General features: G+C 36.1%; 4 protein-coding genes across 9 annotated transcripts in view; 1 reads left to right on the plus strand and 3 right to left on the minus strand.

Annotated features, from left to right (window-relative positions):
- The window catches only part of LOC114725277 (uncharacterized), a 33772-nt gene that overhangs the window by 4297 nt on the left and 5191 nt on the right, over positions 1–24284 (minus strand). For 2 of the 4 annotated variants that reach the window (XM_028911770.1, XM_028911772.1), the window contains exons 4-16: positions 22962–23190; positions 22458–22622; positions 21880–22152; positions 21515–21760; positions 20451–20837; positions 18950–20356; positions 18796–18852; positions 16232–16660; positions 15298–15521; positions 14694–14827; positions 14037–14279; positions 13779–13957; positions 12364–13045 (exon numbers count right to left, since the gene is read on the minus strand). In XM_028911770.1, the coding sequence (XP_028767603.1) occupies positions 12929–13045; positions 13779–13957; positions 14037–14279; positions 14694–14827; positions 15298–15521; positions 16232–16660; positions 18796–18852; positions 18950–20356; positions 20451–20837; positions 21515–21760; positions 21880–22152; positions 22458–22622; positions 22962–23190 (4090 nt within the window). In that variant the 3' untranslated portion in view covers positions 12364–12928. Of the gene's footprint in view, positions 1–12363; positions 13046–13778; positions 13958–14036; positions 14280–14693; positions 14828–15297; positions 15522–16231; positions 16661–18795; positions 18853–18949; positions 20357–20450; positions 20838–21514; positions 21761–21879; positions 22153–22457; positions 22623–22961; positions 23191–24284 lie in introns of those variants that run through there. The other 2 variants (XM_028911771.1, XR_003738406.1) reach the window with 2 other exon arrangements.
- LOC114725280 (uncharacterized protein At4g00950-like) lies at positions 251–1469 on the plus strand. 2 transcript variants are annotated; one of them, XM_028911775.1, is made up of 2 exons: positions 251–897; positions 1103–1469. In XM_028911775.1, the coding sequence occupies exons 1-2, from the start codon at positions 289–291 to the stop codon at positions 1184–1186; spliced, it is 693 nt and encodes a 230-aa protein (XP_028767608.1). In that variant the 5' UTR covers positions 251–288; the 3' UTR covers positions 1187–1469. The 2 variants fall into 2 exon arrangements, with proteins under 2 accessions (XP_028767608.1, XP_028767609.1); XM_028911776.1 differs by having other exon boundaries at positions 251–891.
- Positions 2857–5158, minus strand: LOC114725281 (uncharacterized). Its single transcript, XM_028911778.1, has 3 exons — positions 4989–5158; positions 3525–3607; positions 2857–3129 (listed from the first exon to the last, which is right to left on the minus strand). Exons 1-3 carry the CDS (start codon positions 5065–5067, stop codon positions 3094–3096), a joined length of 198 nt encoding a protein of 65 aa, XP_028767611.1. The 5' UTR covers positions 5068–5158; the 3' UTR covers positions 2857–3093.
- Positions 6102–9018, minus strand: LOC114725279 (uncharacterized). 2 transcript variants are annotated; one of them, XM_028911774.1, is made up of 4 exons: positions 8791–9018; positions 7632–7825; positions 6889–7391; positions 6102–6648 (listed from the first exon to the last, which is right to left on the minus strand). In XM_028911774.1, exons 2-4 carry the CDS (start codon positions 7794–7796, stop codon positions 6165–6167), a joined length of 1152 nt encoding a protein of 383 aa, XP_028767607.1. In that variant the 5' UTR covers positions 7797–7825; positions 8791–9018; the 3' UTR covers positions 6102–6164. The 2 variants fall into 2 exon arrangements, with proteins under 2 accessions (XP_028767607.1, XP_028767606.1); XM_028911773.1 differs by having other exon boundaries at positions 6889–7825.

Below are 24284 nucleotides of genomic sequence, written 5' to 3' on the forward strand. Positions count from 1 at the left end.
CATATATAATAAAAGCAGATCCTCCATAAATCTAACTACATATACAATATGAGTGTTATATAAAACAAAATCAATTAAGTAATTAATCATAAAGTATTTACAAATATTAATTTTTAAAGTTAGGGGTGTAAAAATATTTATCTGTAAAAACATTTGTTATCTTATTTTACTATCATTATTCATTGGCCATTTTCAAAAAAATAAAATGAACAGAATAAAAAGCGGGAGGGAGTACAGACAAACCAGCCTAAAAGGCTAAACTAGACGCATGCTCGCAGAGAGACAGCGATGGATTCCGAAGCAGAAGCAGCAGAGCAGAGCTCCACCACCAGTATCCCTGTTCTCCCCTTAATTCTCTTCTCCTCCTCCTCCGTCTCAACACCGCCGTCTCCGGAACCCTCCGGCACCGTCACTTCTCCCCTCCACTCCGCCGCGGCGGCCGTTCCGTTCCGATGGGAAAAAGAGCCTGGAAAGCCCAAACACTCCACCGCCATCGTCCCCTTCTCCAGCTCTTCCCTCTCCACTACGGCCTTGTCCCCAAAATCCTTAGAACTCCCTCCCAGGCTCCTCACTGTAGAGAATCCTCCTCGCGGGTTAGGCAGCAGCAACAGATTTCGCTCTCCCTCTTGGAGAGCGGGTCCCGATTGCTATGGTTCTTTCCGTGCTGACAGAGGCCGGATTCCGGTCCGCGCTGTGGTTCGGAGCAGGAGGTGGGTCGGGTTCGGGGCGAAACAACGGTGGTTTGGTTCTTGGAGGATGAAGAAGAGAGAGGTGAGTGGCGGTAGTTATGTGTTCCCATCATGCGGCGCTGATAACAGAGAGACTAGTGATGTGGATGCCATTGGAGGCACTCGGAAGAACAGAGGGAAGACGAAACGCTCTGGCCTCTGGGTAATAGTGGTCATCTTTATAAAGCATTGTTTTTTTTTTTGCCCGATCAATTTGGATTTGGTAGAGCTGAAAATTCTAGTATGTTATGGTTGGATAAGCGGACCAAATCTATTATTTGAATATATAAAGTTTAATGGATTTGGGTGATGGTGAATAAGATTATTTAATTTGATGTTGGAAGATTTAACTCTGGGGTGACTGAATGTTGCAGAGAAGAATATGGGAGGGGTTGAAGCAGATGGGGGTACGGAGGAGCAAGGCACTGAAGAAAGATGAGTATGCACTGAGCCTCTAACGAAGCATACCAGCTTTCATGGTCACATCCAACTCAATTCTAAATGAGGGGAGGATGTATCCCTCACTGTATTTGTAGTTTTATTTATTTATTTCTCATGAGCAGAGCGTATGTGTAGTTCTTTAGTCTGTGCCATATTTTTCATCATGAGTCAGTATGTATGTATATGGCTGCTTGTGTGGTTTCGGCTATCCAGCTTGACGGCAATGTACGCCCCGATTAAGTCCTAACTTTCCAACCAATCTAATTACAAGGTATCCTTAAGAAAACAGATTGGCAAAAATATACCTTTAATCGTTTAATTTTAGATAAAGTTTCATCTTTGATTCTTTAATTTCATAAGATGCTTCTTTTCTTAACTCCTTTAACCTGAACATCATCAACCAAAAATTGACCATTAAAACTATAATTGTTGAGGAAACAACATATTTAAGTTTTTTTTTTTTGTGGGGCCTGGGAACATATTAAGTTTAATCTTACAAAATAATGATTGCTAAAAAAAAAAAATCATTGTTTTTAAGATTATAAGATAGAGAAATGCCACAGAAAACTTAGAAATTACTAAATTTTAGTTTTAGATTAAGAAATCGATAAAAGTATATTATTATTTGTAAATTAAGTGTAATTAAAATCTGTTAAAGTTTATGAAACAATCCTAATAATCCTAATTTGAGATTTAGTAATTTTCAAGTTTTTTTGAGGGATTTTTGCTTAAAAGATTAAATACATATCTTGCCATTGTTTCTCATCACCTCCACATCTGTGGTGAACCGTGAATGCTGACTCAACAACCACTTGAAACTAGCCACGATGCGCATAAACCCTACCACTCCAAAACACGCCCATTGTCTGAGCAGAGACAAGAGGGAACTTGTCACCGATGAAGCTTGCACGATCGGCGGAGGAAGAAGGAACACAGGCGCTTTCGTCCTTTCACATGACTTTGCCGCTCAGGAACAAAGGCAGTTTTGCGAGCCACGTTTCCATGTTTAAAGGAAAATGGACTGCCACAGGAATCACGGGTATGGCAACCAGACGTGCAACACGAGGGCCATGAAGATTATTTCCTTTTTCATCGCTGGATTTTCTACCCATCAAGCGGCCCTCAGGGAGTGTTTGGTTATATCCAAAAATACTTTCTAAAAACATCTTTCACGAATCAAATAAACTTCTTCACATATTTATTTCATATATCGTAAAATCACTTTTAAAATTATAGTTTACTTTCCTTCCAAACATCCCATTAGTAAAATGAGAATATCCCTACCAATCCTATAAGTGGGCGTGCTCGAAAGACTAACTTTCCGTAAAAGGATGACTAAAATAACGTGATACGTGTTTGGATACTCCTTTTTCAAAAAATCAGTTTTGCATGTAGAGAAGAAAACCAAGAAAAAGTAGCTTCAAACTTTCTTTTTTGGGCCAAACCAAAGTAGCTTCAAACTTAGACTAATGTTTTGGGACCCAAAGTCGTTTGGGTTAACTTCTTTCCAAACAAGAAAAAATAGGCCTCCAATCAGCTTTTGGGTTGCTGACCCAAGTTTTTGGCTTCCAAAAATTAAACCGAACAAACCATTATATCTTCCTAAAATCCACTCCATAAGGAATTAAACGTAAAAGTATCCCTCACGTTGGCGCCATGGAATTGGTAAAAAAGGGGTCAGAAACCGTGCTGGCTAAATAAGACGCAATATTATTGAGGCAAATAAGCTGATCGATATTCAATTCATCCCCTAAACTAAAACCAGTGACAGGGAAACCGCTGAAAATGCTTGTAAAAACAGGAATATGTTCACAATGGAATGCTTTCAATTCATGGATAATATAGTTGTCTTATTCTCTCCATCCCACTCTATGAAAAATGAGTTCGAACAGGAAAGTAGTTAGAAAACCTGCCCGCGAGTGGATCACCCTTGCTTTTTACCAGTCATACCTGCGACCACCTGCAACATGCAAGGCATCAATATCAGATGAAAACCGTCAGATGAAAGGGAAGAAAAAGCAAATGCTAACTCATGGTCATGGTTGGTTGCCATCTATCGGTGGCATCAGTGACAAGGCAGTGCTCTGTGTGAACTAATAAAGTCGAGGGAAGTGGAACATGGAGGTGGCCCTAAAATGCCAGACTGCAACCTTCCTATTGATAGCTCTAGTTACAAGTTGAGCAGGGAATAGCATAGTCATTCTCCCACCAAACAACAGAGTCAACAAATGTTGTATTTCAGTGAAATAACCAAGTACATATTTAGTATGTAATCAGGCAACAGAAATTAGCATCAACATAACAGTTTTGACGAAATAAACGATATTACAGGTTAGTAACAACTAAATCACTCACATCACTTAAAGCAGGTTGGGGGGGTTGCTTGGAAGCTTGATAGGAATCCAGCATTGGCCTCACAACAGCTGGAAGGAATAGGCCTGACAATTTTAAACGGCATAGCAAGTTAATAAACTGTCAGTAGAGAATGAGTAATTTCATAAAAATACGGATAGCAAATCGCATCTAATTTTTTGTGCTAAAGGAGAAAATTTTAAAGAATATCAAGAGAAGAATATAAGTAATCAAAGGTAAACAGCCCGCTAACTTGAACTTCAGCCTTTACCCAGACAGGGTGACCAGTGAGAATCATGAACTTAGACTGAATCCCAGGCTGAAAGAACAAAGAACTATTTCCATCTGCTGTGAACTGAACATTGCAAAGCTAACCTTGGGATCGCTTGAGCCTGGTTTTAATACTGAACCTTTCTCTGATGCAGATTATGAGCCACTTGCAATAATGTTTTAAAAAATGCACTTGTTACTACAATGCTCATAACCTCCCATTTCTTTTTGTCAGAGTGTATTGATTAAGATACCAAGTAACATGTCACAAGTCGACCCTTGCTTGCATAAAATTAGTACCCCTCATGCATGCCAGACAGACAAAAATCCTTCTCTGGGCATCATTTTTTAATGAAAAATTTTATTAAAAAGTTAAGAGAAACATTCAACGTAACTAATGAAGGTCACTGGAATGTGGAATGCCAAATCTATGTTTCCGTGTAGATTCTTTGACGGTACAACACCATAAAGAACAAAGAGATAAAGGCACATTTCATTACACCCCCTCCTCCTAAGAAAAAAAAAGGGAAAGAATGAAGAGGTAAACGACACTCCAATAATCCATTGTCACAAACCACCATATTCATTTAATTTTCGAATTCGAATTGTTTTGTTACGGCACAATCCACAATATAGACAACTTGCTTCATGAGCCAGCATGATGTAGCATGAAAATGTTAGGCAAACATCCACAGGTTTGGAACTTGGGCATCTCAAAGAAAAGGCATTTTTAAATATAAGCAGAGGATTAGGCGTTGGATGAGGCAGATATTTCAACCGGGGGAGAACCATTTCAATTCAACCTACATAGTCCAGATTCCTTTTATGAATCATATTTCTCTTGAAGTATCCTTCTCGATGCTGAACCAAGATTCAATTTTAATAAATCCTTTCTGTAAGATCCAACAATCCTAATGTCACAAGCCATTGCCCAGGAAAGGTTGAACATAAAAGCTCCACCGTTTAACTATAAAATTATTTATTTAAAACCCAGGTGAATCGTTAAAAACAGCTGAAATTTATCAGATAAATCCAGATTCTTGTCAAATCAAACAGAAATAGAGACCACAATCTGAGACAGAGAAAAATTAAAAGAATAAATCGCTCAGCTCCAGAACGGCGAGGGTTAGAATTTTAGAGGGGAATAAGATTCGAAGATTAGGGTTTTCACTGATATGCAAAGAGGTTGAAACATACCAAAGCCAGCGATGAGGCAGGAAGCTGCGACCACTGGTTCCTGAACGACGAACATCTTCAATCTCTCCATGACAGCCATTTTGGCCTCCTATGCCTCTCTTCTTGTGAGACGATGTAGTTCTCTGTCACTCACTCCGTTCTGTTTTCTTGGGGAGGGCTTTTCAGTTTTTAATTTTTGAGATTTTTTGGGGGTGTTTTTTCCTTTGTATTTTTCTAATTAGCCTCCTAGAGCTATATTTGTAGATACTATCTCCCGTCCTTAATATAAGATTCCGTTTGACTTTTAGTTTGGTTCTAATTATAAGATCTCAATTCATTTTGTCTCTTATATTTATGTATTTTTTTTCAAGATAGTCCTTATAATAATGATAATTCTAGCTAATACACTTAATTAGCAAGGATATTTTAGAAATGACAACACTTATTTATTACAAATAACTAACTTAACTTACTTTATTAATTTTTTTAAATTAGTCAACTGACTCTTATAATTAGGACTGGAGGTAGTATATCTTTAGAAAAATTGCACAGTTGCAAAGCTAGGTAAAATGATGTAAGTATAATTGAATATACTTCCTTTATTGGAAAGTGTAACTCCATTCAACAGAAATGAGATACAAAAAAGTTCAGGGTTACCTAATTGTCCTTTTCTTTTCTCTGAATGAATGAGCGAACCTAATTATCCTTATAATTGTATAGTTTTAACTCATGGCTTCTGCCTCATACGACAGGTTTTTATTCTTTTTTTTTTTTTTAATTGAGGACCAAGTCAGGTTTTTAATTGTCAACACTAAATTCGATCATAAAATAAATGCATCAATACATTCACAAAATTGTTCTTTTATGTTACTCACTTTTTATTTTTCCGTACAAGTGAGCTAAAGTGGATAATCTAATTTGCTTGTTTTATCAGGTCAAAAAAAAAAAAATGCTTGTTTTAGGAATCTAAAACCAATGACCAAGAAAAGCTGTTCCACACGAACTTCACTCAAGAAAGATCTATGTACATCATCTCATTGACCCATTCATTACACAAAAACACAGCAACAGAATTTACATTAGGACTCACAAGTCTACAAAAGTAAATACACAATCTGTTAACCAATACCCTCGTTTGCCACCAATGTTCGTGGCAAGAAGGACTATGTACCAAGCCTTAAAAGGGGAAAAAGAAAACTATAAACGAGGTAACATCCAACCGACAGTCCATCCTAGAAGTATTCCAGCCCCAACAAGACTTAATCCTAAGGCAAATGCAACAGCGTATGTTGTAATATCAGGTTTTGCCTGGTCTTGCATTTCTTGACTGTCTGTAACAAAGTTCTGCTTTCTCTTCCGTGGTTTCCTTGACATCGAAGAAAGCGCCATGGGGAAGAGAGTGGAGATCAGCTGATCCTTACTATTTACTTTATTCACCTGAAAATACAGAGTTTCCAGCTGCAACAGTTGAAGCCATTGCTTATATGCAAAAATCTGCGAGGCCTGTTTGAAAAAAAGCTTAACAAGGTCCTCCTTTTCAGCATAAGCTTGCCTTGCCGCCTCTTCGGCTTCCCTTGCACGTTTTTGAGAGTGACATAGTGCTTCCATAAGTTCAGCTCTGCTTGGATCTCCCCCAGGAACTTGTTGCTCCTCCATGATATTATCTTGGATTGCAGTAGTGCTGTCACAAATTTCAGACACATGAATTTAAAAAGACACTAAGGATAGCATGTACCAAACCAAGAACACATCCACAATCCAACAGACGAAAAATTACATAATTTAAACAAGTCTCACTCACTCATCCGGCTAAATTAATTTTCTGGAATCCATGAGATTGGGTGAAAAAAGCCATGAAAAGTTGAACCTATGCAAATTGCAAAACAGCACAATCAATCCTAAAATATTCAAAGGAAAATACCTAGAAGATTTGTTGGAAGCAGAGTGCAAAATTTCTTCTTTGGCCGAAGGTCCCTGTTTGCCATGCATTAGATTAGGATTCAAACATTCTTGCGCGTGAACAGACAAATTGGAGAAGTCCCTTGATTTGGCTTCCCAGTCAAAAGATGTTGTCTTGGTTTTGTGATCATTAGCATTAACACATGGGTGGCTTCTAAGATACTTCTTCTGAGGTGGAGGGAGGTCACAATTCTCAAAATGGTTTAGAGATTTCTGAGAAACAAAGAAAGCTAGTTCATCTCTATCTGTAGTCCGCCACCAAGGCTCAGTCCTGTCACCTTCAATCCAAGAGTAGTCCGAACCCAAGCAGGAATCACTTGTTTTCTTGGACACCGAGCAGCTAACAGGATCCATCTCTACTGTCTCATATTTACTCATCATATCTGATAATTCAGAATATTCTTCAGAATTCTTACTATAAGCATCTTGCATTTTGTTCTTGAGAACTTTCTTCATATCATTGGTCTGGAAGTCACAGTGCATATAATGAGATGAATCATGGCTCTCATCACCAAATTGAGTAACTTCTCCTTTATCAAGAGTTTTCAAGGTTTCCAGTTCATCCATTAATGATGAATTTAAGTTTTCATATGTTGAGCTCTTTTGATACCCGTAATTAGGTTGTGAATGCAACCACCACCTTGAGTCAGGCGATACATTGGAAAATGAAGATTTTCTGTTAAAAGGCATGGCATTAACATTAACCTGATTTGATTCATCAGCTGCACTGGCAGGTCCAGCATCAACTGATTTTGATGTTGCACATGAAGATTGGCAACATGCTAACTTGGGAGCCCTTTTAGCATCTTCTTGAACAAAGCATCGATTAGCAGTTCGCTGCCACAGAGCCCTTGCTTCTGCTGCCGCCATCTCCCTTACCTATTATTTCTTCATAGATTCTGTGTAAAACAGGAAAAAAGGGATAAAAGTTGAATAACGTAAGGATCTAAATATTTTGTACAAAAAGGTGTACACCTCAAAATCACTCAGAAGAATGTGAAATCAATTGACCATCATATGCATTTTTGTTAAAAATACTATGGGGCAAAATAAATAGAAAAGGCAAGATTCAACTATAATGTAGAATGAAAGGGAAGATATGCCATTGTGGAATAAATATCCTAGCAAATACTGACATTTCAGAACACCGAGAACATGATAGTTTATAAGTTCTAGCGGTCATTTAAACAGATCAACGACATAATATAATGATGCATAAGCAGCAATGACAATAAATTGCTCCTGCACCACGATAACTCTTGCCAGTAAAATATCTTTCAGAGTAACATGAGATGAATGCTTGCACTGAGTTTGACACAAATCAGAAAACTATTTAAGATCTTTCATAAATAATAATATTTTCTCCGGCTAGAGTTGATTATCAAACACGAGATGCAGGAAAATATTAAAAACAGAAAATCGAGATCATCTGGAAAAGACAATGTAAAAGCCCACAGCAAGAAAAAAAGTGCTTCACCTTTCACACATCACTCAGTGAAACGATCAGAGAATAAATAACATAGAAGTAGCATAATCCACTTCAGGGCGAAACCTGATGCCCCACTTAATGATTTGATCAAATCTGATCAAAAGGGTCAACGCCAGGACCAATATTCATAACATGCATGAAAATTAAAGCAACAGCCAAAGAAAATAGGAAACAAATACAGAACAAGAGAACACAAAATCACCCAAAAATTGCAATCTCCGAGAACATCATAATCACTCAAACAAGCCCAAATATACATGACAAATACCCGCCATTTACTCAAATAATCACTACAAAGACGCTTAGTGTTACAATCCTTCGATAAAAAGTGAATAACAAAATATAGGAAGAGAAAGAAGGGTTGTAAGAACGAACCAGAAAAGGAAATGGTGGCAAAGTGGAATGAAATTCGGGAAGACATGCAATTGGATAGTCCTAGATCAAGCTGAAGAGAAGCAATTAAAGAAGATGGAGAATATGGAATTGGGATCTAAAAGAATCAGAGGAAAATAGCAAATGAAGCTTGTCAAAGACCACAGCTGTTGTGCCTTTGTTTTCTCGTTATCATCCGACGCTGTCGGTTTCCGGGGGCAGCCTTTTGCTCCAGTCCAGTGACAGTTTTCAGTTTAGAAATGCGACGACGCCGTTTAAAGCCTCCTTCCCCAGCACAGACTGACATGATAATACATGTTACAGTTATTGCAATTTTTAGAATTAATAATAATAAGCGTCATAATTAATTTTTGAAAATAAGGCAATTTAACAATTTAGTATTAAAATTAAGGTGAAGATATGACTAGTGGAAAAAATCCCAACATATTATATAAAAGAACAAATTTATTGCATATCAATTTTTCGTCCATAAACTGGACTTTTTGCTTTTGAAATTGACATCAAAAATTAAAAACGCACTAATTCCAAAAATCTAATCATCTTTCGTTCTCTCGATCGATAATTACTCATCGAATGAGATGTTTTCTTTAGTTCTTTAGCTGCATGTGTTAATTTTTAAGTAACATTTAGGTTAATTAATTTAAATTTATTTTTAATTGAATATTTTAATTTTTTAAATGATAGGGTCAGGAAAAAAAATTAGTTGTTTTTCAAAAACATTTTGTACAAGTAGTATTATTTTGATTAATTTATTAATTATAACGATTTCATAATCATACTTTCGAGTTACTCTTCCGGTCCTTAATATAAGACCTAATTATTGAATTGACTTTAGTCCTAAATATAAGACATATTTCTTATATTTATTAATTTTTTTCTAAATTAACCCTATGGATATTCCCTCAACCATAATCAAGTAGAAGAGGGAAAGAGGATACTCCTCCGGTCCTTAATATAAAACCCATTTAACTAATTTGATTAAATTAAGGAAGTTAGGTAAGTTAGTTAATTATAAGAAATGTGACACGTTTTTCCTAAAATACCATAATCATCTTTCTTAATACCCTTTCTTCCTTTTCTACTTGATTATGGTTGAGGGAGTATCCATAGAGGTAATTTAGAGAAAATTAATAAATATAATAAATATGTTTTATATTTAGGATCAAAACCAATTCAACAATTAGGTCCTATATTAAGGACCGGAAAGTATTAAGAAAGATTATTATGATGTTTTAGGAAATACATGTCATATTTTTATAACTAACTAACTTATCTAACTTTCTTAATCTAATCAAATTAATTAAATAAATATTATATTAAGAATCCAAAGAGTATGTAGTACGAGACTGAGTCATGATCTCGTCAAATCCTCCCAAGTCTTTGTCAAATAGGTGAGCAATTCTTGGCAGCGGTAGGGTCCACAGTAATAGAGATGGAATATTTGAGGTCACTCGAGATTGCTGATCCGTCAGATTTTCGACGTGTAGCAAGAGTAGCCGGGATGAACGGTAGAGTGATCGTCCACGTAATTGTGAGGAGATAAGACTTCAACTCTTGGTGGATGGAAGAGAGATGTCATATGTAAGGGAAGACATCATATATGCAAGGGAAGGAGCACATAGGAAAATCCCATGCTCCCAACCACCACTTCGGCCGCTTTGTCATTTTATCATTTATATTTATTATTAATTATTAATTACTAGCTTCTCTTATTAACATAAAAATTAATTAACTAATTTAAGTATATAAAAAATTAGTTATTTATAATAAATAGGTATTGTCTTTCTTAAAATATTTTTGCTAATTAAATATATTAGTTAGAACTACTATTATTACAAGGACTACTTAAAAAAAAGAATAAATATAAAAAAAATAAGTAGATTGATTTCTTATATTTAGAATCAAAATAAAAATTAAATGAGCTCTTATATTAAGGACATGAGGTAGTATATTCTTTCTTTTAATCATCATGAAAGTTCATAAATTGAAAATATTTATTATGAAGGACTTAATAGACTAAAGAATTTTGCTGGTTAAAAAAAAAAAAGACTAAAGAATTTCATATTTTTTTCCCACGAATTGCGATAGGACAATAATGCATGGATAAACTTGGTAAATTCGGTATCTATTCAAATGTTTTAAAATTACACATAATTTTTATTAGTATTTCTATTTAATACTCCTCCGGTCCTAAATATAAGACCCTTATATACTCTAGTATAAGGGTCTTACATTTAGGACCGGAGGAGTAGTATTTTTATTAAAAAAAACGGGTTAAATAAAATTCACCCTTACATTTATAGCGGCAGAGCTTAAGGTTAGAGAAAGCCTTGGATATGTATAATCCAATGTTTATGTTTTTATTAAGTGCGTATAAACACTTTCATATAAGTTGAGATAAATTCTTTTTATAGGTTTATTTTGTATTTCATAAATCATGATTTAAATGTTGCTTTTAAAAACTACAATCGCCGTTCCAAATAAGTCCAAGACATTAGTCCTAATAAGTGCTGCACACAACATATAAGTTTACTTGGTGAGTTTCCCACAATAAATTTAATTGGTAAGATTCATATAAAACATGATTAGGTGTCAAATCTTGTCAACTTAATGCTCAACCGCAATGATGGAATATGCATGCACAAAAATGATTTCAAATATGAAAAGGTTCCGCATTTTGTTTTGGCAGCGAAGCAAGCAAATGAATACCTGTTTTGATTTTAAAGAGTTAATTAATTTGTAGAGATAAAAACATTCATAAAATTAGTTATTTGTAAAAAATATGTGTTGATTTCTTAAAATAACACGTTTAATTATTTATATTAAAAATTAAATTTGTAATAAAAAAGTTCCCAACATAAGCAGTTGATAGAAAGAGTTTTGGAAAAAAAAAAAATGCTAGCTGGCAATGTCATTATGCCAAATGTATATTTTCTTCGCAAGAAACTAAAACTAAATCCTTGCCTAAGTACAAGATATGACCCATTAGGGTTGCTAGTTAACTCAATTTTCCTCGCAAAAACAAGTTATTTAACCCTTCTTTTCTTTATGATACTAATTCAACGAGTTCTTGCTTGATATCAAGTAATTGTATAAAAAGAATTCAATTTTTACCTGACTAATCGATATCAGTAAAACTTTTAAAATTACTAGAATTTCAAATACAATCTAACACTGCTTATCTTACTCAATTTTTTTTTTATTTTATCATTTTGTTATCGGAAATAGCTTAGCTACGATTCCTCTTACAATGCATCTGAAGAAAAGTTAAAAGAAACAATACAGGGGAGAAAAAAAAAATTTCATATTCATGCTTTCATCTCACTTTCTCGGGGTAAATAATTGGAAAAGGTTCAATCTGTAAGAAACCAATGATGCTAAGATGCAAAATGTACAAGGAAGTTTACTTTAAGATAACCAAAGATAAAGAAAAATGTTTTAGAAGGAACACTGCGCTCAGCTAGGGAGAAGAGCAAACTTACTATAAAGCTTATGCATCGATCAGTGTCACCATCTGGAATTCCACCCCCTCACTTTCAAAGAATTAAGAGTATATAATCAAATACTATAACTTGAAGCAAATGAAAGAATTCCCTTCTATATATGGATCGTAAGGCATGAGTACAAATGTACATAAAACCTAGTCAATTAAGAAGCCTAATAGTCAAAAGGCCAAACTAGAATTCTGTTTCTTTCTACGTATGAGCTCCCTTAACAATGTCAACCAAAACCAACAACAAAAACACCAGCGTTCCCTCAAAATCTCGTCAGGCTCGGGGTTTCCTTACGTTGAGAGAACTCCGGTTTTTCTCAGAAAGGAGGGACTGAAGTCAAAATCAATGTATATTCTGTTCAAAGAAGCAATGCGTTCACATAGATGAGAAGTTCATGATACATGATCCAATGCTCGTCCAAGTTAAGGACTACTTCCTCTTTCTGTAGGAGCTAACGCATCTTTGGTCTCTGAAGTTCTGAATATACTGGAGAATTCCTTCATGCAAAAATGGCAGAATTTAATGCCAAGAGATTGAGTCAGTTATCCATAAAAGTTTAGAAACTTCTCGTTGATGATACCTTTGTGGAATAGATTTGCAGCGTGGGAGCATGTGCCTCAGAAATATCATAATTTGACTTCATGACGAAGCATGTTCCTATTCAAGGGCACCAACTTTACAGTTCCATCCCCACCACACGAAAGGAAACCATGAGAAACGACTTGGATATCTGTAACAGCCGCCTGTAGCATTACAAGCAAAAAGCCTTATTATTGCAAGCATGTAATCAAGAAACTTAATTTTATTGGAAGAAATTTGAAGGAGGCGCAAAACACGATGACTAAAATTTGCAAGATAATGGATTGTTTTAGCTCCAACCAAAGATATTATGTGCTGAGAGTTGCTAGTGCAAGTGTTTCTGGCAAGTGTTCCTAAGTGTTCAGTTGATTAGTGTGGCTGAGCTGAAGTAGAGGTTAGTAAAGTATATACACCCGAACTTGTACTCTATTCTGGTTGTCTGGTGAAATTTCCTGCTTCTTACACTTTCCTTCAACATAATACAATTAGTGGATACCTAATTCCAAGGACCATCGGAAAAAATTGAACCTAGGACATTTTTTTGTTTACAAAGTTTAATCTTAATAATAATTGAACCAACCCTTTTTGTCCCTAGAATAGAGTACTTTTATCTGCAAAGTACCACTTTTTTCTTGGTTTAATTAAAATCGATGCTTGGCACAATTTATATAGCCAGAGGCACTTTTATTAAAGAAATGTGCTAAGTTTGACAATCACCAAAGGAAACAGCTCTGAAGCAGCTATGAATTATGATTCTCACAGCCACCAGGCTCTCTAATGGTATGGTGCCCGTAACATCCAAGAACAAACGGTTTGGTCAGCGTATCGAGTCGAAAAAACGGAGGTTCAAGGGAAAAATGATATAACATATACTTTTATGCAAAAGCAAATCATTACCCGAACAACACCACCAAATCCACGAGAGCTTGGCTGCAGGAAGGTGTGCTTTTCATGTAATTTTGACCACTGACAGACTAACTGAGTGCTCTTGACATCCCAGAGTTTGACATCTCCATCCTTACTTCCAGTCAAAAACAAGCTGGTATTTGGGATGGCAGCTATTTTTGTGATGCTCCCTGTAATTGGAAAAGTTAGCCAGATGATTAGATTGAAGAAAAAAAACATAACTATAGGGGCATAGAAACTCATCTTTACCTGAGTGAGCCTTCGGAATATACCAAAGCATCCCATTTACATTCTTGTCCCTGTCAGAATTCAAGGACCTGGGGGTGCTTTGTTCGCCATTATCAGCATATCTGTGCCTTTTAGCTTTTCCAGTAGCTATATAACGGAAGTCATGAATTCCAACGTCACCATTTTTACCACCAGTCACAATAAGAGGGGAAATAGAACCACTTCCCACGTCATTATCTAATACAGAAAGGGAGCGAGCACCACCTTCACAGGAAAGAGCAAAGTCAGCACCATAAATACACACAAGCTAATCCTTATACATGAAATAAAACAACTAATCTCAAGTCAGTAATTCTTTGCATCCACACTGACAAAAAGACCGTTGCTACCCCTCAAGACCCCCAAAAAAAGAAAGAAAGAAATATTAGTCACATTCAGAGGTAAGCCAAGTTCAGGGCCCATCCAAGTTTATGACTAAGATTTACCTCAGGGCTAAAGATTTGCAGCATATCAACAAAATACAGCTATAAAGAACATGATCAGTTCATTAGTTAAAGTGTTATGACTCTACATATTTGCATGCTTAACCATTTTTATTAAGATTTATGGAAGTTAAACTGTGAAAATTAACACATATAAGACTATAAGAGTTTAGTAACAAAAAAATTCGAGCAAAACCTTCATGACATAAAATTGAAGCTCGAGAGGTTGTTGCAGGAGCAAGAGTATCCCATATAACCACATTGAAATTGTTTGAGCTATATCCAGACACAGCTATTATTGATCCACTTGAAGGAAAGTAAGTTACATCCCTGAAAATACACACGGAATAGAACTTAAGCTTAAGTAAAGAGAAAGGGAAACCTTCTGACAGAAGAACTGGCAAACTTGACGCACCTTAAACTTACAAAAGAGGAATTAAGAGGTTATTCATCACATTCATAGTTGTGAACGAAAATTTATCATTAATCCCATTTCCGATGACAATACAAGTCCTGAATTTGTTGTCATCCCTCGGTTTCAATCAACATATTTGATAACTAACACTACTATAATCATGGCTCAGAGTTTTAAAGCTGAGACAGAAAAGCATTACATAAAGAAAGCAGACTTGGAAAGTTTTCATCATATATATTGGATATTGAAGGATAAAAGGAGTAACTTTATTCACAAGGTTACGTAAGATGTGCAATCCATATTCTCGATTAACCTACTAATCCAAATGCAGCTTCAAGTGGGGCAAAAATTATAAATGGAAGTTCCACAAAAGTAAAGTACATACGATGCATGACAATTGAAGCAGAGGGATGATTCTGTTGGACGAACATTGCTCCTTCCTCCTACCTCCAGCTGCCATGCACAGACGGTTCCATCTAATGCTGCACTTGCAAACCGGTGTCCATAGTGATCAAACTTTAAAGCTGATACAGAAGCTAAAGCATAAGGTGGAGGCACATTAGCAGCAGGCAGAACTCCATATGTAGCTTTAGCTTTATCCTTGTTGAACTGCATTTAGAGCATTCTCCATCAGCCAAATGCTAGGAATATTAATAACAAATGCAACTGGCTTAATGCACCAGAGTAATTCAGAAATTACATGTTCTATTATTGTATCTGTATGCCAGAATGCCTCTAGCACCAACAGAAAAATAGATTTCCTTCCATTTTAAAAAAATTCCCCTCTTTTCCTTCATTTTTTAATGATAGGATCTCAAGCATACCAAATATCATAGTGGGAATAACTGGCACACTTCACACGAAGAACAACTTTTATGTGTGGAGAGCTGCTTCAAAGTGCTCCATACACAAGCACTGAGAGGGAATTTATGATGTTCAGTTAGTTTTTTTCAATGTCTCGGTCAGAAGGACGACCTAGAGCATCATACTATATGTATTCGGCTTATGGCTGGACAGGAGGTACACTTCTTGTGGAAAGGAAAGAGTCCAGAACAAAATAATATTTAGGGGTATGGAAGTTTCATTTTATTTCTTTAGTATACTGTTGCAAGAACATTTAAGGCTGTAATGAAAATGAATTTTGAATCCTAGTTTTCGAACTTACTATTTTGGAAAAGGTAAGTACTAGTCCCTATTTAGGAACCTTATAGAAAAAAGTTAAGGAGGGGAAAAAGGACAAAAAAGATTCACACCTGCTTGTGATAACACATGCACATACAGATTCAGCCACATTAATACATCAACACAATATTTCATACCTCCCACAGGTAAATGTGTGTATTGCTTGAACCAACCAAAAAGAGTGGCCTCAATGGATGATTGGATAACGCCCTTGTACTTATGTTTTCCACAGTTGCTGGTGGATCGACTAAATCTTCAAAATCCTCTTGAATTTCCCAACCTAATCTAGCAGCCCCAGTTCCAGCATATCCGGGAATGCCAAAAGCTCCACCAACTGTCAAGTCTCTGCTAGGCCTTGCTGAAAGGCCCACGCCAACTGTTGCTCCACCCAGCCCAAGGTGTTCCCCTTTCTTGCTCCCAAGACCAACACCAGGGGAAACACACGTTGGAGCTGGGGTGGATTCTGAACCTGCCCACCCATTTTGTGGCCAATCAGCCTCAGACCACAAATGAACTGATTTATTACCAGAAGGTATCCCACCATCCATATGAAAGAATAGTATGCCCTGAATTAGATTTAAAAAGAAAAAACAAAGACACGACAATTATGTACGTTTCACATCATTTTAAGAGAAGGACCACATACATTTGTAAACTTACAGCAATTTTAAATGACAAAGTAAAATAAACATTGCAATAATCATCATTATCTCCACTGGGGAAAAAGTAACTGGGGGAGGATAAGATAACCTCCCAAACAAAAAACATAAACAAAAAATGAGAAAAAAATCATGCAAAATAAAATTGATCAATTTCCTGTATATCAGACAGTAAATATCTGTTAAACAAACTGAGCACCAAACGCAAGCCACTAACACAGGACAATTCAACATAAAAATTGCATGCGAGAATTGCTGGAAATGCCTGCATTTTCTCTCCAACTAGATGCATTAGAGAATCAAATGAATGCGTAGTGCATACTAGCACCAATTATAACAAAAAAGGAGGCAGTTTGCATTGTAATATTCTCCACCTACACAAACACACAGGTTTCTAATATATCCAGCTTGAGTTTCATAACACCCGCATCCATACTCATGAGTATCACCACCATAGGTCACGTGTTTACAGGTGCACATCTGCGGCAGCCAGAGAGCGTTGAGAGGAGACAATTGTTCTCATGACATCTTGATTCCTGAATGCCATTCGGGCCCATGGCTTCTATTTCCTTCTCGAACCCCACTCCCATCCAAGCATAGAGCAACCACACACATCCTGCGGTTGAACTCTCCCACAGTGATGGTATTATAGGAGAGGTCCTACCCAAGTAAATGCTAGCTGAATTTTACCCTAGTTATCTTGTAATTCACACAATTTTTCAAACTAAAAAATTACTAAACCTAATGATTGATTGACTATGGCTGTACTTATTTATGATTATATGCAAGCCTGGTATTTCCTAGAAGCATGTAGAGATATCAAGTAAATTTGAGAAAAAATTGATTCGTTAACCACCAAGTTGATGAAGCGGGCTTGCTTTACAAGAAGTTTTCCAGACTCGCAAAAGCACAGGGGAAATATGGAAAAGGCTTGTGAGGAACTAGCCCCCTTTTATCACATTGTTGAATTGCCACAATGTTATGAAGTAATTCAGTTGAAATTCTTTGAGAATTCTAGGCATGCCCTTTCACCTTAGAGGAAGCTGTTAGCACGTTTTTGGAACTGGACTAAACATTGAACCATTGAGACAATCAGTCATTGGATCATTACTAAATTGGTTGAACCTACTATTTTTAAAATATATATTTAATATTGTAAAAGATTTCAGCTAAAAATGTTCTGAGAGTTCACATGGCATGCAAAAATAAGTAAGCAAATATAAGCCCACATCACTGAAAGCTCAGGCACTTGACTATATAGGATCTCCCATTATGGGGGTATTGGGATAAAAACCAAACCATAGTTTTAGAAGCTATTTTATGGAATTTGAGATAAGCATGTGAAATGAGTTTTGTCTTGACTTGCATGAAAGCACTTTTGCTTCCCCGACCTCCCAAACGCCCCCTAAGTCTACATCAGTCAAAAATAAGATATGCAAAAACCTACACGAATGTGCAAATGCACTAGACTTGCCCATTCCGAGTTACATGGAGGACGTTGTGTCTCACACACTTCCAAATGCATTAATGCTATATACAAAATAGTTAAAGCCTTCAAAATTCAAATGACTTATGGGTAATCAGTGTCACAGACTTCCAAATGTATCGATGCATTGATGCTACATTATGCTTTCATCTCTTTATTCTCTGATAAAATTTCTTCCTTTATAAATTTTAAAAATAAAATGAAAAAGAAATCGGTTGATGACTATTCATGTTACTTTTCAAGTATGATAATATAAATGAAATTTTATTAACACTGTCCATTTATGCCTGTGATAAATAATTATAAGATTTTTTAACATGTTAGTTTACACTACATTACAGGTCACACTAACATTCACAACTGTTAGATAATAACATGTTATTCATTATAAGTTATATATATATAAATTCGAGCTTCAGATGAGAAGGAAATATATAAAATTTCCCGCACATTATTCCAGGATGCATGAAATTCAACAAAAATGCAATTGGACATCTAAAATTTAGGGCTTCAGAGGAAATAAAGAAACTAAAAAGAATAGTGAGCAGGAAATAACCTTCCTATTGGTAGCAAGTGCAGCTTCCCATTGATTAGTGGAGTTTATACACAATGCCTGCTCGAATGTAGCAACATGTCATGTTGTGATCTACATTATTGTGGACAATAAAAAATAAAAAAAAAGCCCCAGAAAGATCAGGGAAAAAAATCACCTCAAACAGTTCCCCATTTCTCTTGTATATTTCTCTAGGGCTCTGGAAAATTGTAATGCTTTTACTACTCGTATCTTTCTGGTGGGAACTTACAGAAGCATGGGCACCTTGAAATACTCTTTTAACAGGTGATACAACTCCATGACCAGAAGAACTATTGCCAACTTTACATCCATAATCATGTGTATCATCAGTTTTATGTAGCTCTGTCAATTTTATATACACGTCATTCCATCCTTTAGCAGGCACATGATCCAAATAATTTGACCAATCAAGTCTTTCATGAGCAAAGCAGTCAGATATCAATTTTGGATCAGCACAATGATCCCATAATAGTTGATAAACCAAGTACTTATCTTTTGTATTCACCAATTCCAAATTGATAATCCCTTGACCTTGATCCTGATTAGATTCTGACAAACTAGGTCTTTTTAACCATTCAAGAGTCATTGTACTCAGATCATTTTCCAATTTCTGCCAGAGAAATGCTGCTAGTTGTTTAGTGTGATAAGAGGAAGTGTGTGTAACAGTTGTCTTCAGTAACTCACATAAGCTCAATGAAACCAACCTCATCTGCTCCAGCAAGTAGGTACCATCAGAACCCATACTCAGGAGAGTTGATGCCTCACAATCATACTTTCTGTGGAAAGAACCAGGCAAATGACCATCTTCAAGTGTATCCAGAATCATATTCAATTTATATATCATGAATCTAGACATTTTCTGCCATAAGCAAGCCCCCAAAATCATCGATTTTTCATCATCAGGAATCAACTGCTTTACATTCACAACTTGTATATCTTGCCCACATTTTGAGGCATGGTCTTTCAAAGAATGTTGAGCCACCAATTCCATAATTTTTGGGATGACTTTCTTCAGATTCAACATATCAACCTCATAAGGGTTGTGGCCATCAACACGTGCAACCAAGAAAGGTTGAAACATTAAGAAAACAGCTTCTAAGTTCTTTTGAAGCCAAGCTAATGAAAAGAGCAAATAATACTCAAACAAATCAAGAATACCAACAATTTTGTCCATAATATTTTTGCTAGAAGAACCAAACCGGATCTTCAAAATGGCTTTTAAATACCAAAGTGAAATCAGGAGACTTTTGACAAAGGGAGACTGCCAAGCACTTGAAAACTTCAATTTATTTTCAATACATACATTGTTCTCAAAAGAGGTTATACTTTGTTGGGAGTTACCCATACTGCAGGCAGAAAAGAATCTTGAAAAAAAATGGGAGATATCTATTGTAGACTTAAAGAGAGGTCTAAGCCAGGAGGAATACAATGCGGAAGCACCAACTGTATCACTATTCTTATGAGATTGATCTCCTGGAACAAAACCACATGCTATATCATATCCTATGCTCAGTAATCCTTGATGGCAAAGGGAGAGTAAAATCTGCAGGATAGGAGGAAAGGTAAGACTCTTCCCAAGAAGAATAAAGTTTACAGTAACCATAAGGTTTAGTCAAGAATAAAGTTGAATCACATACCATTCTTAGTAAACAGAATTGAGCCAATGAAAACCTCTGTTCAAACAGAGCAAGCCCGGAATACAATTTTTGCCTCAAATTTTCAAGTGATTTATCATACTGCACAATTTTTTCGTCAGAATACGCCAATTCCCCACTGCATCCTGCAATGTTATCTGGCCAGCCTGGATGCTCTCTTGTCAATTTTGATAAATACTGAAGCGCCAAGTTCAATTTAGTATGAAATTCCAGATGCACAGACACATCAGCAGATAGCCAGTTAGCAGATTTTCTTGGCAAAGGATTAAAAATATTAAATAGCGCCTCATTTCCAGCACCCAACTCACTCCCTTGATCTGCAGTTTCGACTGTGCTTGGAGAAGACGAGAAGCACTCCAATGCTTCAAGCTTGAAACAAGAAACACATTTCATAAAATTACTAATCAGAAGCATAATAGCATACACATGTAAGTTATAATGCCACTAATAGCATTGGCACTACTGACACACAATATTTCAGGGCCTCAGGCATGACAAAGTCATGATCAATCAAATTTAAACTCAGATACCAAAGGGTCTCAATGATTTACATGAGACATGGAAAGTTTGAAATATTTCAAAAAGTGGGAATTTATGCTTTTGAGAATTTCCAGGATGGTTGGTTTTTTGGCAGGCACTAGGAGCCTCTAGAAGACATCTTCACTATAGAAGCTTTCTAGATTGACTAAACTGATAGATCCATGGATGCACTTGAGAAAGGCATGAAAATCATACAATAAAATGATAAAGAAAGAATTTCTTCTTGAAAGAATTGAATCTATAAAAATAGAACATAACAAACTGGCTTTTATACAATCAGTACTAATAAACCACTTGTTCGAGCAGCAACACATGCAAGGCTACAACAGGTTCAATGAATTGAACAGTGTGACGACTTCCTCAAATGAGGACCATTGTGGAAGAGCACACACGCTGTATATCAACCAGAGCAAGACAAACATAGCTTGAATCTCATTTGACGTGCGACTGAAATTTTAACATGTTAGTTTAAACTGGTAAAAATCAAGTCTCTGGGATGAACTTACAGGAGTACCACATCTGTTTAAGGCAACTGCTGTCATAAGAGTAGCCCATCTTAGAAGCATAGCTGAATTTTGCTCCCCTACAGCATTCTTCATGCTATTCTTTGTCGCAAGCATTTGGCAGTAAAAGCCAACATTTGGGTCCAAAAACGGATCACAGTTGGAGAAAACAGTGGGGTCTTGAGCTTCAGGATTTATTGAAACATCCAGCATTCTCCGAAACGATTGATAGTAATTACCCAGTTCCCACTACATATCATGTAAAACTAGCTGTAGTTGGAATATGTACAAAACAAATATAGATGCAAAATATAAAAGAAAACTTTTAATGATGAAAAATATTAATCAAATTTCTTTATTTTAGGTACCTCCAGTAGGCTTGCAAGCCAGGAGTCCCCCTTTTCAATTGCAGATGGAAGTATATAATTTGATATCAGGTGACGCTCCAATGATCCGCCATGGCCCTCAACAAGTCGACAAATAACTAATGCAAGCTGTTCATCCCCAAGGTTCTTTGCACAAATATTTACAGCAGAAGAATGATCACCTCCAAGCAAAAAGAAAGCAATAGCCAGTTCCAGCTGATGCTTCCCCAATAAGACATAAGCATTTTTTAAAGCAGCTGCCTTATTTTTCTCATCCTGTTATCAACTAACTGTGATTACCGAGATAATTTTTTGGGGTATCAATAATAAAACAAGAGCATGTTTAGAAGGAAGTTTCACACTTATATGATATACATAAATAAAATTGATACAGGGCTCCAAATTAGAAACTAACAAAAAGAAAAATTACAAAAGTAGCTTGGTTCCTTACTATCTAATAAGTAGTCCCTTATTGGCTTTACTGAACAAGAAGAAGAAAGGGACAAAAGTCCCAGACAACCAAAAAGATACTCAAAAGATTACTGTCATTGCAGCTGTTCTTAACAGAAATTACTAAGTACCTGAAAATTGCGCGAGAGAAATCCCACTAAAGGCTTGTCTTTCTCATCCTTACTAATTTTGAAAAGGCCAGCCAATACTTGAGTCCTATTTAGTGCAATATATAGTAGTGCACAGTCCTTCGGATTTTTGTTCTTCAAATACTGTGCCCTTGCCAGTTTCTCCATCTGGAGTTAAAGGGGGTAAAAGGGAAGTATCAGAATTTAGAACTGTTTCTGATGATCTTGGCCTTTGATGTGTACATTAGATATTCAGAACTATTAAAAATAACAGAATTGCAATGGAGCAGGTGAAAATTTATAAGTTAATTAAATATAGAAATCCTGTCAGTGATGCCTTGAGGAAGTGAAACTAAACCGTATTTTCTTTCAATGTCTTTGTGAGCTAGTACCATAATAATAGACACTTAAAAATTTAGTTTCAAAGCTTGTATCAATAAATTTAAAATTTGATTTTCCCCATATAGCAAAGAGAACATTGAAGAAAAGAACAGGACCAAATATTACCTGAGAACGCAGTTGAGGTACATTGGCAAACCAAAAGCCAATACCCAAAGCTCGCATTTCTTTCCAAGATGCTTCACTAGGTATGATAGAACTAAACAAACTTTCTTGGCAATCAGAGTGGTAAGCCCATACAAACAACCTCGAGTTAACTATCAACTCTTCCGCAGTTGCAACTCTACCAGAAGTCTGGACAAACAGCAGTTGCTGAAACCTTAATCCGACCCAAAACCTACAAACACAAAAAATCATTTTTTAGACTGCACCATGACGGACAACTTTCCCAAGCACAGGTTTTCTACATATGCAAGAAGTTAAAAACATCTTTGTTGACAGTGCCAAACACGCCACATTGCTGATTTATTTTCATTTTATACTATATTTAAGTTTATTATCTCTTATTATCTAAAAGTTAGTGGAAGTACTACCTGTGGATTTGCTTGAAGGTAACCCTTAATTCTAGGACTCTCCAAGCTATCTGCATCATCTTAATTGTAACCACAGAGAGAAACCATGAATCTCACTGTTTTTTCACTCTCACTTCTGAAATCTTAGTTTATTGCTCTCATCTATGCAGGGAGCTCTCAAGTTTTGCAGTTCTATCACACAACAATCTCAATTTTAGTAAATTCTTTACATGCGAACACACTACAATTAGATTATTTTGCAGGCAATGTAAAAACTAGTGGACATTATAGTTCCTAAAGGGGCAAAGGATATAAAGCTCTGTTGTCAACAGTTGAGGTTAGAATAATTTTAAGCATAGCATGCAAGCTTTTAATCAAAATTTTCTATTTCCCAGTCCATAACCAAATACTAGAAAAGGAACTACTAATTAAGTTGGTTTTTTCCCCTTCTAGCATCAAGATTAATCATCCTTTATCCTGAATTAAGACTGAAAATGCTGGTTCTTCTTGATAGCCAAAAGAACCTCAGACATCTGATTACCATTCTGCATAGGCCCTACCACAAGTTCCAAAGGTCACAGATAAGTTCAGTTATAAGCTGATAGCTCATTTCTTTATAAATGAATTATTCTTATGCAAATGCAATGGTGCAAAACATATAACTATGCAAATCACTTAGTACTACGAGTTCCTGGAACAAGGTAACGTCAAGAAGGTGCCACAAAAGTTTTAATGCAATAACCAAAATATAAAAAGCGATGCAAAACACCCACGCCACTAATGTCTCAGAATTTAAGCTTGGTGTAGAATTTGAAGGATTGGAGATAGAGGGAAAATAGAGTCTCTGAGTTATTATTAATCCTTGAATTAATAAGAGTACAGATAAGCCTTTATATGGGCAAACCATAAGCTAATAAGC

This window comes from Neltuma alba, unplaced genomic scaffold, assembly GCF_004799145.2.
Source record: "Neltuma alba isolate B1F8T4 unplaced genomic scaffold, ASM479914v2 tig00012238_pilon, whole genome shotgun sequence".
Lineage (NCBI taxonomy): Eukaryota > Viridiplantae > Streptophyta > Magnoliopsida > Fabales > Fabaceae > Neltuma > Neltuma alba.

Bases quoted from the DNA above. Each gene is read 5' to 3' on its own strand.
- LOC114725281 (XM_028911778.1), bottom strand. From the start codon at position 5,067: ATGGCTGTCATGGAGAGATTGAAGATGTTCGTCGTTCAGGAACCAGTG. The intron at 3,608-4,988 runs GTATGTTTCAAC...TAAAATTGTCAG, and splicing joins CTGCCTCATCGCTGGCTTTG to GCCTATTCCTTCCAGCTGTT. The intron at 3,130-3,524 runs GTGAGTGATTTA...TGCATGTTGCAG, and splicing joins CCCAACCTGCTTTAAGTGAT to GTGGTCGCAGGTATGACTGG.
- LOC114725280 (XM_028911775.1), top strand. From the start codon at position 289: ATGGATTCCGAAGCAGAAGCAGCAGAGCAGAGCTCCACCACCAGTATC. The intron at 898-1,102 runs GTGGTCATCTTT...TGAATGTTGCAG, and splicing joins GCTCTGGCCTCTGGGTAATA to AGAAGAATATGGGAGGGGTT.
- LOC114725279 (XM_028911773.1), bottom strand. From the start codon at position 7,796: ATGGCGGCAGCAGAAGCAAGGGCTCTGTGGCAGCGAACTGCTAATCGA. The intron at 6,649-6,888 runs GTATTTTCCTTT...AATTTGTGACAG, and splicing joins GCTTCCAACAAATCTTCTAG to CACTACTGCAATCCAAGATA.